The following is a 15,858-nucleotide window of genomic DNA, read 5'->3' as shown; positions in this document are numbered from 1 at the left end:
ATTTACAACATTTGAACTTCTGTCTCATATAGAGAGACACTACCAAGGTGTGGTTTACAGTATTGTCATCTGTAGATTCAAACTATCCAAACTTGTGTTAATTTATGCACCAAAGTGCACAATGACACATTCACACATTAAACAGACAGACAGACATGGCGGGGGCATGGATCATGCTGGAGCTGCCAAACCTCTACAGCCCACAGCCACAGTCCCTCTTGCTTAATCAGCAGTCTGTCTCTATCTCTCTCTCTCTCTCTTTGGCTCTGTGTGCTAGCTCCACGCAACCACCAGTCAGCCAGTGAGAGTCCACCACACACACACACACACACACACACACACACACACACACACACACACACACACACACACATACACACCCCCCTCCCTGTGTGCTTCATTAAGCCTGTCAGGGATGAAGTGAACCCCTGACACCAGCTCTTTCGTCTGGTTCAGCGTTTTTTCCACCTCATGCTTTAGCCCCACAGCCTGCATGATAAAGCAGAGTTCTACTGTAGGTGTAGTCTGATGAAGAACAGCCAAAGTCTTTTATTGATCTTTCAGAGAGGACCTTGTTGTAACCACGGTGATGGGAGCAGTTGACAGCACCCCAGTAGAAAAGCTGTTAAGTGATGTCAGCACGATCACTCCACTGTAATCGCTACTGACAGCGTTTTGTTCCTGCTGTCAGTCAAAGGAGAGACTTGCATCAGCCCCAGTCTGTCCATCATGTTCCAATTTTTTTTTTCATAGCAGCCATTGTGACTTATAGCAGTCAAAGCAGAAGTGTATGAGGGGTGGAATTAACAAATATGAGGTGTTAAAAAATGGAGGTGATGAAAATGCATGTGAATTGATGTATTTTACGGTTTTAATCAAATCAACTTTAAATTATCAATCGATTTTTCATTTCACATCCATTTTTACCACTCAATTCACTTGCAATTTCATCACTTCTATATATCACTTAATTTTGTGTGACTTCCACCCCTCATCCAGGTGTCACTGATAACATAGGCTGCCTGCCATATGAGTGTATCTGTGAAGCCACGCCAATGAGACTGTATGCACAGTGCTAGAGCCCTAGTACAGGAGCAGCTAAGTAAATGCATTCATCATTAAAGTTACTCATTGCATCAGTGCTTTTCATTCTGTTGCATCATGAAAAAATATCGGCCTCAAACAAGGCATCTCTTTTCCTGAATTCTGTCAAGTTATGCCTGTGCTGGATTTCAGAGAAGTTTAAGACCAATTTAGTTTCTTTTTCCTTAAATTGAGAATATGCAATTAACATACTTTTTTATATGAGGAGTGATGCTGTAATGTAGACTAGCACCTTTTATAAGGAAGTAGAGATAAGATGTAGTCAATATAAATAAATAAATGTAATATAAATAATAAATGGTATTTCTTTGTCTCAGAAGTTTCATAGTGGTACGTAGTGTCGTAAGAGAAGGTACCATACAAGTAGTTATATCTCTCAGGCACAGATGGGTTGGAATTGCCTCTCAACCCTTAAAAAAAGTAAATTTACTGTTACATTTCGTACGAGTTTACTCCTGGGGCTTGATTCATTCTACTAGTAGTGATTTGTCCAAGAATTACCTTGCTTGGTTGTGCCAACCATTTTTTCTGGCTTACAGACTGTGCAAATAGTCTCAACACGAGAGAGTTAGAATGGGATTAGAGAGAGAAGGTAGCCAAACGTTGCTGCCAAACCCAAGTCCCGTCTCTGTAGGGTTTAAAAAGCCCACGGAAGCAGAGGCTGTCACAATGCTATACACAAACTGACTCTACCCAAATGAAAAGCAACAGCATATTTAATCAAGGCAGAACTGTCGCAGTATAAAACATGCACTCTTCTCTGTGAGTGTGTCGGTTAAGTTGAGCGGTTGTGCCTCAAGATGTGTCTGCGTTAAGTTCTGGTGTCAAAACCCAAACCAAGGATTCTGTTGCGATGCGATAAACGTCCCATGAGTCTCTTTACTCCTGTTTTACGAGTCCTGCTGTCCTACCACATTCGCCTAAGTGCAGAATGTGCCTAGAATTATGTAAAATTCCAAAAATGATTGGGACCTTGATACACTAAATGAGGTTTCAGTCACACCAGTTGTAACATAATATAATGTCAACCGTACAGTGGAATTGTCTGAATTTAACAGACATGTTACCGAAACCATGTATGAGATCATTGACGTGAATCACACATCTGCTGCTGACACGCCTTGGACTCTCAATACAGACTGCATCATCTTTTCCCTCTTGCCAATACCACTTCAACATGGGTGTAACAACTTACACCATGTTCTGCTGTGTACTGCAGAGGCTAATCATGTGCTAAGAACACAGCTGTATAAGGCTAAAGCCTCCTATATATAGTAGATATACTCTATCCTGCAGTGAAAATGACAGCTGAGCCATCTGCTCTCAGCAACACAACACACAGAGGTTGAGCAGACAGCCAGATGTTTATTAGAGTAAAGAGATTACGAGAGGAAAATGAGATTGAGAGAGAGAGAGAGCAGGACGGGGCAGACAGAGGTCTGTCATCACTGATTAGGTAACAGCCATTATGTCTACATTTTCATACAGATCACCTCATTGAGATAGCAGTGTGTGTGTGTGTGTGAACAGGAGATGCTGAAATGGAGCTGACAGGGTCCAGACATCCCCTACAGATGTGTGCCATGATTTTTGCACGTTTTCAAAAGTAATTCTGGATGGTTCTTTTAATGGTTTTACAGTGAAGTCACAGTGAGAGCAGAATTTGAGACACTAACTAAACTCTCTCTTAGCATCTGCTCTTGCTCTTCTTAAATGTTCCTCTTTTGACCATGGCAGCCCATCCGATTTGGCTTATAGTTTTTACATACAGTATTTTCCCCTCTCTCTCTCTCTTTCTCTCCAACTGTCTATGCCTCTGAGTTCTGTTCTCACTTTCTCTAATCTGCTCTACCCCACCTCCACTGACCTATCACTGGCAGGAAATAGGCGGCGTCTTTTCGTATTTTTTTTTTCTTACTTCCCAGCTGAAGCAGGGCGTGACGCTTTCAGTTTCCTCTCCTAAGAAAGGAGCCTAGCATATTCTCTCTGTATATCTCACATGCAGCACACAGACGTCATGTAACACATACACACAGAGATGTTGGCAGGTGGGTGCGGCATATCGCGGGTTAACCTCACAGCAGCCATCAGACTTCCAATCTCCAGAAGCCAGAAAGAGAGGCGGTGGAAGCAGTGGATGGAGCTGTCGGCTTCCACTGGATGAGATGTCTGAGTGGTGGATTGATGGGTGACCTCGTTGCTCTGTGGCTCTCGCTCACACACACACTTCTAAAACACACATCCTTATATCCATTCACACACACACACTAGCACCCTTATATCAACACACAGACTAACACACACATCTATAACACACACGCGCACACACACACACACACACACACAACACACACACACACACACACACACACACACACACACACACACACACACACACACACACACACACACACACCTATTAGGATAAATGTTTCAAACCATTTAAAACTGGATATGATCAGGCGGTGCCGAAATGTCTGTCTGAAAAAACTGTCTGAATGCCACAAACAATAACTTTGAATAAGTTTTGGGCAAACCACGTCTTTAATAGAAAAGGTGAAATGAAAAACAAACAATGAAAGCAAACAATACTATAAATAAAGTGTCTTTAAATTAAGACATTAAATAGTGCAAAACCTCTACCTCGGCTAGAGTTTATTTTACTAAAGGTGGGGAGAAAAGGAAAATACAAAAGAAAACACATTGTTCCATCCCCTTTTCTCATTCTATGGTTTAGCCCACACTGAAAAACACCTGGTGGACAAGTGGCTTTCTCACAACTTGTGTGATTTATTTTCATTTCAAATAAGCCTCTTCTACAATATACAGATGTACTTATATGCCACTATATTCCAGAGATGAAGCCCTCCGCCCTCCCTTATTCTTGCACACTTGTCGTTCACCCCCCCCCCCCACCCCCCACCCCCTTCCATCTCCATCTATCATTCATAAATTGAAAGCCAGTCGGTGCTGTGAACGGGTGCTGTCAGCAACGATGACTGTAATGGCACAAGATGAGATGGAGGTCACCAGCGTTTTCAATAGGCGAGCGTCTTCAAATGGGCCCCAGGGTGTGGGCCAGTAGAGCAAAATACAGGGTCCATAGGAGTTTCACAGTGTGTGTCCAAGCAGTGGGAGGTCTGGGGAATTGAAACACCATAGAGGAATTTACAGGATGAAATAAAACAAATAAATGTGGTTCTCAAGTAATCACTGTCAAAAATAATAGTTAATATGCTTACTCAAATAGGGATTTATTTATATATTCTTGAATAAAAAGGAAATATAGTGGGAACATGAACCTATAAAAGCCCTCGAACGGGGCCCTGAAAGTATTCATATTTAAAACCATCTTTTGTCCTGCCTGTTCAAGCCATATAAGGAAGAAAAATAAAAGACTCTACCGATGCTTTTGCATTGTTTAGCCGCTGTTACGAAATGGAATATTTCTTCCAGGTGTTTTTCATAATTGAATCCAAACAGGGAAGGGAAGGGAAGGGAGGTGATATGCCCCCTGAGCTCCTGAGAGAATGTGAAACCGATGGAGCATGTGTCGGGTTTGTATTAAAAAAAAAAGCATATTACTGTTACTGAGGCCTTTTAGCAGTATAATGCCATTCAATCTCTTTTCAAAACAAATGAAAAATCACACATGCGTCTAGTAATAACCTGTCTAAAACAAGGTATAGCTCTTGAGTTGACGTGAATAAAACATTTGGGGAATTTAAGAACATTACAATATGCTAAATAAAACCCTAAATTTCTTGTTATTAACCCACCACCTCTTCATTTCTCTCCCTTGCAGACAGTGGACATTCATAAGGAGAAGGTGGCGCGTCGAGAGATCGGCATCCTGACCACCAATAAGAACACTGCTCGCACACACAAGATCATCGCCCCGGGCAACATGGAGCGGCCGGTGCGCTACATCCGGAAGCCCATCGACTACACACTGCTGGACGATGTGGGACACGGGGTCAAAGTAAGAAGGGTTTTAATTTGCTCATTGTGTCAATATAAATCCAATCCTCATTGTTTGTTTTTAGAGACTTTTTAGTGAAGACAAACAGTCTTAAATGTCAGTGTATATTGTATATATTAACTCGTATCATTACTAGTTTCTGTTCACTTTTTAACTACTGGTTTTTCCAAAAAGCACTTTCCAAGCTTCACCATAAGAAGACTGTTGCAGCTTTTGTTCATGCTTAGTAACAACTTCCTTCCTTAGCTGAAAGTTAAAAGTGTGCATTTGTGTGTGTGTGTGTGTGTGCGTGTGTGTGTGTGCGTGTGTGTGTGTGTGTGTGTGTGTGTGTGTGTGTGTGTGTGTGTGTGTGTGTGTGTGTGTGTATCATCCATAGTGTGAGCAAGAGAGAGAGACATCTTGGCCGAGTGCTACTTTCACCATCCCTTTTTGAATTGTGCAAAAATATTCTTTCAACCCTTTTCCGGTTCATTTCCATTCTCTCTCTCCATGGGCCATCCGCTGCCTCCTCTCCCCTCTTCCGCCTATTAAAACGATGTGTGTGTTTTTGCGTGTGTGTGTGTGTGTGTGGCAGTTTGTACATACACACAGTCATGTGCTATTGATTGCCGGCGTCACACATTTGCGCGGTGTGTTTGCCACGGCCTCTCCATCCCTGTCTGTCTCTGTGGAGATAGTGACTGTCTGCTGGTTTTCAAACATCGGCTGATTCAAATTGAGAAAGCCAGTGTCTCCTCCTCTGAGAGCTGGCTCCACACTGAGACAGATTTGGAATCGGCCCACAATGCAAATGGGCCATCGTTCAGGGGACGCTGCAAAAATGATGGATCTCTGCAGAAGCTAGTGTAGATGCTAGAAAATGGGCAACTTTTTACGCTGATACCTTTTCAGATATATGTGCATAGAAAAACCGCAGTTCAGTAAAAGCAGTCAGGCTTCTGTAGAATTACTAAGTTTGGGTGTCTACATTTGGTTTGCACCTTTTAATTCAAGTTATTTAGGGGTTTAAAGGTGGAGTCAGTGATTCTGGAGAATGCTTGTCTTCAAATCATTTTTATCAAAATCAGTGAATATGCCTATCCCCACATGATCTACTACCTGTCAGTACTGTGTGTGCTGAAAAAAGAAATCCATTGTTAATACACAGCTTAGGCTCTGTGGACTGGCATGTTGCTAGTTATGGTGGGCCCCCTTGGTTCATGGATAGATATTTACTGATTTTGACAGGAAAAACGTTCTCCTAAATCGCTGATTCCACCTTTAAAGGGTAAGATGAGAATAACCTTAGGAAGGGGGCACTGAAGATGGTCTGGCTACTGGCTGATTTTAAATTCTCTGTGATATCTCTGTCTGGCTTCTGTGTGTGTGTTCCCCCGACTGCATTTATTTTTTTCACTGATGTGCATTTGTCTGGCTCTGTGCAAAACACAAATGCATATCGCATTCCATATTTCAACCGCGGAACACTTTCTCCCTCACACACGTCTGTGAATAATTCAGCAGGATTGACATCATTTCATACTCGCCTACTGCACCAGCAGACACGCTGGATGGAAACGTGCAGCATTCTGAGAAGTCTATCAATGCACGCGTGTTTCTCTGCACGTTTGTTTTTCGTGTACACACTTACATGTCTGTGGTGTGTTCATATCGTGTGGGAAATAGCAGCTTATTTACACTCCATCCATGTAGCATATTTGCTCCCGGGCCTGCGGTGGATATATACCCGTGAGTGTTCGTCATCCCGGCTGTCTTGCATGATGAACCAGAGGAACTCACTCATGCATAGATGAGACTTGAACACGGAAAAAGACCCATTCACAAGTACAGACCCTAACAGAATTTACTGGCAGGACTGGCAGTTACCACGGCGACATGGACACCTCAACCCCTCTTATTTATGACCACACTGCTTTATTGGCCAGTTTTATTTCTTTTAAATGCCTGGGTGCAACACTTTAAGCTTTGGCAACGCCACATGCAGCTCACTGCTCATTATTTCTATTGTGTCTCGCAATTGAAGTGATTATTTTGCCGGTTACAGTCTCCAACACAAGTCTAGACAATTAGGCACACAGAATAGACTAGTTTACACACACACACGCACACACGCGCACACACACACACACACACACGCACGCACATACACATACACACACACACACACACACACACACACACACACACACACCCAGACACACACAGACACATGGGGAGTAGCTTCACTATGTCTATTTGATCCGACATGGTTTCACTCTTTTCTGTTTTTTTTATTTATTTTATTTGTTTTTTTTATACTACTTTTGCTTGCAAATTGAAACAAAAGGAAGTCATTGTTTTCCTCTATGTAAATTGGGTCTGCTTGATGTGGGTTTCATTTCAGGCAGGCAGGTGTCTGACTATAAATAGGAACGCATGACGTAGAAAAATGTGAGCTCAGGCAGGGTTTTATTGTAGCAGATAAAATGCCACATTCTGTATCTGTACTATATATAATGCATGATAAATGTGTAATAGAATGTGACTCAAGATGAGTGACAAGTCATCAGTGCTGAAAAATGTGTCGATCATTCATCAGTGATTTTGGTCATCGAATAGTCGTCTAGGTTATTATAAGTAAAAGAGTCAAAGTCTATCAAGTCTGTAAGATTTTTTTCTTTCTCATTTCTGACATTGTATAAACTAAATAATAAGAAAATCATCTAAATCATTGTCAGCTTCCTAAATGTCACAATTATTATCATTGATGGAATAACTATTGAGGCATACTGTAGTAGTTGTGCCCATTCAGCTGTACTTTTAATTCAGTATTGATAAATAATCATAGACTTATGTTACATTGTATGAGTCTCCTTCACCCTTTCTCTACTCTCTTGCCTTATTCTTCACGATGCTCTATCAACTCCATATACTGTAAATACAAATGTAATAATTAATGAAGTATAGACGTTGGGTCCATGCATAATGCTTCATTTCCACACTTTTTTTCACTAATAACTCTTAACTTTTCTAACCATTAACCAATGAGCCTCATCTTGTTTTCTGTCTTCCCCTTTCCCCCTGCTTGCACTCAGTGGCTTAAGGCCAAGGTAAGAGATGGTTGTCTTTCACTTCTATTTGTCATGTATTGATAAAACTCTAAGTCAAGGTATGCTATCCATTAACACGGTCTTCCATTTGTTTCAACGTAAACAAGAATTTGGGATTTTAATGATTTTAATTTGAATGGAATTAGGTTTCCATTAAATAAATATGATTACATGAAAAACCACTGTAACAAAACAGTATGACACATTAGAATACTTTCTGCTGTTGCCTGTTATGAATGATTAATTCATGTATAGACTCTAGTAGGGTCAACATGAGACAGTATGTTGCAGTTAATGTAGAAACATGGTAACAGGAAATATGAAAAATTGTATTTCATATTTGAAGTATTTACTCTATCTACACATATTCCTAAATCCTGTATATTTCTTTCCATATCAGTGTCAGTGAGTGACATCCCATTACACATGCACAGTTAAACCTACTCAGTGTTGCCTCCTGTTCTTTCTCCGCCAACATCTCTCTGTGTCTCTTGATCTACAGTGTTTGTCTTTATATTATTCTGTGGACAGAAAGTGTTTCTCACAAAGATGAATCTTGTTTGAAATGAATTCATTCGACTTTATTCAAGCTTAGTCATCATTTCTTAGCGACTCTGGCAGGAGAAGCACAAATTGGATTAGACAAAAAAAAAAAAAAAAAAAAAAACGATGTTGTAACTTGTTAATTTGTGCTTGCTCCTCCAGCAACATGGGAACAATGCAGCTGGACGAGGAGGGACACTCTCCAGGACCAACCCCCCCACACAGAAACCCCCAAGCCCCCCCATGGCTGGTCGTGGTACCCTAGGGTAGGAATTTACAGTGATAGCTTTTAAATAAGATACTTTTGCGTCTTCTTTTTCTGTGTGTATGTTTTCTTGTACAAACAGAACACATAGTCTTTGTTATAGACATTGGCTCTGTATCATTATACCCTTGTGCCATTGTATAATAATATTGTTATTTTGAGAAAAATTCCTACATTTTGCAATGGTTAGTTTTGACACCAGGATAAGCACCAGCGCTTGATGGAAACATGGAGAATGAACCGTGTTCTCTTGCTAATGTTGTATCTGTTTCCAGGCGCAACACTTCCTACAAGACCCTGGAGCCGGTGAAGCCTCCAGTGGTGCCCAACGACTACATGACGAGCCCGGCCCGACTGGGCAGCCAGAACAGCCCCGCACGCACAGCCTCACTCAACCAGAGACCCAGGACACACAGGTAGCATGGAACCACCTCTTCTCTTCTTCACTCTGTGTTTGGACACCATTTATTCTCTCTCTGATATAGCTCAACTGCATTGGTGTTAAAATAATAATAACTTAAACGATGGCTCTCTGGTTTCAGGTGTCTCAGTTTTCACCAAAAGCTCTGTTTATGGTGGCTTAAAATGCAGTTTGTGTGTGGAGCAAAGGTAAAACCGTACAGAAAAAGCTAAACAAATAAATAATACCCTTGTACGTGACTACGTGTGGACAAGGTCATAGTTTTGTATTAGCACCTATCAGGGCACGACGACTTTTACATATGGCTTTAAATTTCTCAAGGCTCTACCAAACTTTAATCTTTAGTAATTAAAGGTGGCTGTAAAATTAACTGTCTCCTAAAAATCAATGGCATCAATTTACTGACTAAGAGGATAAGGTAGTTGAGTCTTTTTGAGTGGTCACCTTCATATTTAATGAACAGCTTAGTACTTATAGCCCCTTTTTATACCGTTTCCCCAAATGTACCAACAGTGCAGCGGGACAAAGGCATGGGCCCTGTTCAGCCAGGACAAATAGAACAGCCCTCTAATTAAAGGCAGCATTGTTTCAGTACAGATAGAATGTGCTGGAGGGCAGACACATCCATCCGTTCATTATACCTGCTTATCCACAACTACAGAAAATGAAAGACCATTTTTCCCATTAAAAAGCAGTCTGTATTTAAAATTGTCTTTGTTTGCTCACTAAAGCTTATACACTATATTTTTTTAATTAAAAAAAATATTTTATCTGCCCTAGCTTGCTTATGAGGACTGCACTAGTATTTTTGTCCTCAAAATGGTCCTCCTCCTTTTGCAAACCCTTACACATCTCGGCTCATGTATTATCCTGTTACACTGTGTAACTGCTCCCAGATTTTTTTCTCCCAGTATCAACATTGTATGAGCACATGGCATAGTCAGTCTGAATCGGTTTCCACAAGCATATTGTTATGACGGAATGACATACTATGAGGCAGTAATGATAGGATGTCAAACGATGTCATGTAATTGAGTTTGTCTCACACGTCCTACTCTAATGATCACTACTAAGTATCTCTCTCTCTCTCTCTCTCTCTCTCTCTCTCTCTCCCTCTCTGTCTTTCTGCAGTGGCAGCAGTGGTGGGAGTGGCGGCAGGGAGAACAGTGGAGGCAGTGCAGTGGGGATCCCTCTAGCAGTGCCCACCCCCTCCCCTCCCAGTATGGGCCAAGGTGAGGCTGATCACAGGTGTCTGCAGTGTGTGGACTCACTGCCGTTCACTGTGGTGGATATATGCAGGCTCATTACTCTGTCTCTCCCTCAGGTGTCTTTTTTCCTCTCTGGCTCTCATTGGTCTGTTCTTGTCCTACATTTTTCCTCATCTACATTTACTCAAATTGACTTTTATCGGGTCAAAGAAAAAGGATTGATTGTAAGAAACAAACAAAAAGTTACCCTTATAAACCGTGTAAATGTGCACGTTCATTTAAAATTCAAGAATGATTGGCAGCACTTTACTTGATTCAGGTCTTTTTCTTTCCTTTTTTTTGTCTCAAACAGACAGTATATTAAATGTATAGTAACTAAACTGCTGGGCAGATACATGTTGAACAGAAATAAAGAAAGTAAAGTGTGCCTGGGAGAAATGAGACTGTATGTAAGACTAAGATAATTAGTGTTTTGTACTGTATTTTTTGGGTTCTAAAGCTGTGGACCTGTACTGCTGACTGAAGTAAAACAAATGTAAATGCTGATATTATACTGACAGCAGCTTATTATTTCCACTCGCATGGAAATATACAGAAAATAAGACAGTATCAGAATCATTGCGTATTGTTACAAAAACTACCGCTAACAGCTCAAAGTGACCAATCTGTCTGAGGTTTTTAACCTGCCCATGTCTGTCCCCTTCTCTCCTGCAGTGGTGACGTCCTCTGCCTCAGTGCCCCAGGGCCCCGGTCTGGGCCCCATCCCCATGTCTCAGTTCGGCACCATCTCCCGTCAGATCTCCCGTCACAACTCCTCCACCACCTCCTCCGCCTCCATGGTGTCGGCCACCGGCACCTACCGCCGCGCGCCCTCCGTCTCCTCCCAGCAGCCTCACATCAACGGGGGCCCCGCCTACCCACAGAACACAGGTAACTCAGCCCCCCCTACCCACAGAACACAGGTAACTCAGCCCCCCCACCCACAGAACACAGGTAACTCAGCCCCCCCTACCCACAGAACACAGGTAACTCAGTCCCCCCACCCACAGAACACAGGTAACTCAGTCCCCCCACCCACAGAACACAGGTAACTCAGTCCCCCCTACCCACAGAACACAGGTAACTCAGTCCCCCCTACCCACAGAACACAGGTAACTCAGCCCCGCCCTACCCATAGAACACAGGTAACTCAGCCCCCTCCTACCCACAGAACACAGGTAACTTAGCCCCGCCTACCCACAGAACACAGGTAACTCAGCCCCCCCTACCCACAGAACACAGGTAACTTAGCCCCGCCTACCCACAGAACACAGGTAACTCAGCCCCCCCTACCCATAGAACACAGGTAACTCAGCCCCCCCCCCCCTACCCACAGAACACAGGTAACTCAGCCCCCCCCTACCCACAGAACACAGGTAACTCAGTCCCCCCTACCCATAGAACACAGGTAACTCAGCCCCCTCCTACCCACAGAACACAGGTAACTCAGCCCCCCCTACCCATAGAACACAGGTAACTCAGCCCCCCCTACCCATAGAACACAGGTAACTCAGCCCCCCCCTACCCACAGAACACAGGTAACTCAGCCCCCCCCTACCCACAGAACACAGGTAACTCAGCCCCCCCTACCCATAGAACACAGGTAACTCAGCCCCCCCCTACCCACAGAACACAGGTAACTCAGCCCCCCCTACCCACAGAACACAGGTAACTCAGCCCCGCCTACCCATAGAACACAGGTAACTCAGCCCCCCCCTACCCATAGAACACAGGTAACTCAGCCCCCCCTACCCACAGAACACAGGTAACTCAGCCCCGCCTACCCATAGAACACAGGTAACTCAGCCCCCCCCTACCCACAGAACACAGGTAACTCAGCCCCGCCCCCTACCCATAGAACACAGGTAACTCAGCCCCGCCTACCCATAGAACACAGGTAACTCAGCCCCGCCTACCCATAGAACACAGGTAACTCAGCCCCCCCTACCCACAGAACACAGGTAACTCAGCCCCCCCACCCACAGAACACAGGTAACTCAGCCCCCCCTACCCACAGAACACAGGTAACTCAGTCCCCCCACCCACAGAACACAGGTAACTCAGTCCCCCCTACCCACAGAACACAGGTAACTCAGCCCCCTCCTACCCACAGAACACAGGTAACTCAGTCCCCCCTACCCACAGAACACAGGTAACTCAGTCCCCCCTACCCACAGAACACAGGTAAATCAGCCCCGCCCTACCCATAGAACACAGGTAACTCAGCCCCCTCCTACCCACAGAACACAGGTAACTTAGCCCCGCCTACCCACAGAACACAGGTAACTCAGCCCCCCCTACCCACAGAACACAGGTAACTTAGCCCCGCCTACCCACAGAACACAGGTAACTCAGCCCCCCCTACCCATAGAACACAGGTAACTCAGCCCCCCCCCCCTACCCACAGAACACAGGTAACTCAGCCCCCCCCTACCCACAGAACACAGGTAACTCAGTCCCCCCTACCCATAGAACACAGGTAACTCAGCCCCCTCCTACCCACAGAACACAGGTAACTCAGCCCCCCCTACCCATAGAACACAGGTAACTCAGCCCCCCCTACCCATAGAACACAGGTAACTCAGCCCCCCCCTACCCACAGAACACAGGTAACTCAGCCCCCCCCTACCCACAGAACACAGGTAACTCAGCCCCCCCTACCCATAGAACACAGGTAACTCAGCCCCCCCCTACCCACAGAACACAGGTAACTCAGCCCCCCCTACCCACAGAACACAGGTAACTCAGCCCCGCCTACCCATAGAACACAGGTAACTCAGCCCCCCCCTACCCATAGAACACAGGTAACTCAGCCCCCCCTACCCACAGAACACAGGTAACTCAGCCCCGCCTACCCATAGAACACAGGTAACTCAGCCCCCCCCTACCCACAGAACACAGGTAACTCAGCCCCGCCCCCTACCCATAGAACACAGGTAACTCAGCCCCGCCTACCCATAGAACACAGGTAACTCAGCCGGTGTCAATCCAAATCCACAAAATCCTTCTACCTACCTGTATGTACTTTGGGGGAGTAAGTTGCATGATAGTAAGCATCTGAAAGGAGTTCAGCATATGTATCAATCCAGATTAAAGATATTTTCATTTAAGTTTGATACATTGTACAGGAATTCGGTTTAGATGAGGCGGGCTATGCTCTGGTTCTTAGGACACAATAGGTATTTTTGAACCAATCACGGCAGTTCTCGGCCCAAAAGTTCTATAAAACAATTACTGTTGCCATGGAGACCATTTGATATGGCCACCCATGCACAGTCCTGTCAAACGGTCTAGACAATAAAAAAAGCATATTTTGTTTTAACTATGTTTTATAATATTTATGAACATTTATTTTCAATCAGTAAGTGGTCAAAGCTTATTGAGACACCCAACTTTGTTATCATAGATAGATTTTTACTATTTTAGGCCAAGTTATCAGAGGCTGTAACGCATTTTATTTTTATCATGTATTATGCATGTTATTTATGGCGTGTTTTCATACGTGGATGGTGTTTGGAAATAGTCTCACATAAAATATGTACAAAGCAGAGAGGAAGCTTGTGTTTTAATTTTTGTACCGCCCTTTCTTGGCAGTTATTTTCCGTTCTCCAAAAATAATTATGTTAAGCTGCCAGAAAGTGTCCTCTGGGTCAAAGGGATACGCATGGGCAAGCTCTTCTGCAGGCTAATGAAAAATGAACGAGGAGCGATAATTACTGAGTCCAGGGGCTGTTGAAACCTTCCCACCTCAGCACGGGCCGCACACAGTGTTTCATTAACATTTCTAATCGAATTATGACATTATCACTTTAGTCATATGGGGGAAAGGCCTCTTCATGTTCACGAGAGACAGGCAGGGACAAGACGCGTGGACAGCTGCAACACAGGACACATCATGCATATTTTTCTGTCAGAAGAGAAGACTGTATTTTGGCAGGCGTCACTCCTCCGAGCCATTCTATCGTCTAATGGCCTCTCTCTCTCTCTCTCTCTCTCTCTCTCTCTCTCTCTCTCTCTCTCTCTCTCTCTCTCTCTCTCTCAAAGGACAGACATCTTGAAGCTGTGTGAGAGACAGCGATGCAGAGCTCTAAGGGACATCATATGATCTCTGTGATGTCTGCTCATTGAAATATAATTCAAAGCAAAAAAAAGAGAGGCGTTTTTCTGGTGAATGTCATAGAGGCAAAGCAGGGAGCTCATTGATCTAACAGGGTGTAGCTGTGGACGGATGAGGCTCTGCGTCGAGAGCAGGGCGGAATAATAAGACATTACTGCCCAGTGAGATTACAGATGCCCCTCCATTACATGTGATTTGTGATTTATGACTCACACCTGGAGTGACTGTGTGTGTGTGACATTATGTATTTAAACAAGGATAGCTGTCTTCCTCTTTGTTTGTCTATAAATTATTTCTCCTTTTAAAAAAAACAATGTAGCAAAAAAGCCTCATTTTAGGGGCCTAAGATTGAAATGAGGTGTAAGGTGTGATTGAACTAAATGTGGCACTTGACCCCAGACACACTGCGCTAATTTAGCATTGAAGTCAACCTACTGTCGGATCAGGTACCGATGCTGCAGCTCTTCTTGTTAGTGCCTTTTTTTCTGTGCTGTGCTATTTCTACCACACACACACTGTCATGTTTTGGGGCGTGTGTTTTGTTTCGCAGCTCTTTGACTGTAGCAGAAACCTATTGCCACCAGCCACACCCTTTTAACGCTTTTGACTTGAAACAGACGCTGAGGAGGAAGATTCTCAGACTGAGATGAATGTGTCTTTAGCCAAGCTTGACAAAAAGAAAGAAGACTGGTTGGAAACATTAGAATGAGTTGCCAAGCGATGCTTCCTGCACTGTATCGCTCACTGTCCCCGCTTTTTGTTCTCTATTTTTTCTTCCCCCTCCCTTTCTCTATTCTGTATTTTGACTTCATCGTCCTATTTCTTTCTTGTGTCTCTCGCCCTCTCTCACCTATCGTTGCTGTCTCTCTCTCTCTGCTGCTCTGCCTGCCTGTCTGTGGTGGTTGCTGCTCCAGTGTCAGTGGCTCCTCCACCTCCTCCTCCGATGGTCCAGCTCACCCCACAGATCCCTCTCACCGGCTTTGTGGCCAGAATGCAGGAGAGCAGTAAGTAGACAATCCATACAAATAGGCATGTGTGCATTAAAATAAGTGACGCAGAACGACATGCATTGTTACAGCCACTGACTGTA

At 44.0% G+C, this 15,858-nt stretch overlaps 1 protein-coding gene across 2 annotated transcripts in view; it reads left to right on the top strand.

Moving 5' to 3' along the window:
- LOC307255793 (abl interactor 1-like) overlaps positions 1-15,858 on the top strand; it is a 32,242-nt gene that overhangs the window by 11,152 nt on the left and 5,232 nt on the right. Inside the window, exons 3-8 of one of the 2 annotated variants that reach the window (XM_080034579.1) lie at positions 4,910-5,086; positions 8,881-8,984; positions 9,259-9,399; positions 10,536-10,636; positions 11,327-11,542; positions 15,683-15,772. In XM_080034579.1, coding sequence (XP_079890705.1) covers positions 4,910-5,086; positions 8,881-8,984; positions 9,259-9,399; positions 10,536-10,636; positions 11,327-11,542; positions 15,683-15,772 — 829 coding nt within the window. The remainder of the gene's footprint in view (positions 1-4,909; positions 5,087-8,880; positions 8,985-9,258; positions 9,400-10,535; positions 10,637-11,326; positions 11,543-15,682; positions 15,773-15,858) is intronic. The other variant, XM_080034580.1, reaches the window with a different exon arrangement.

This window comes from Ammodytes marinus, assembly GCF_949987685.1.
Source record: "Ammodytes marinus genome assembly, chromosome: 9".
In the NCBI taxonomy this organism is placed as follows: Eukaryota; Metazoa; Chordata; class Actinopteri; order Uranoscopiformes; family Ammodytidae; genus Ammodytes; species Ammodytes marinus.
This window is presented reverse-complemented; position numbering and strand designations above follow the sequence as displayed.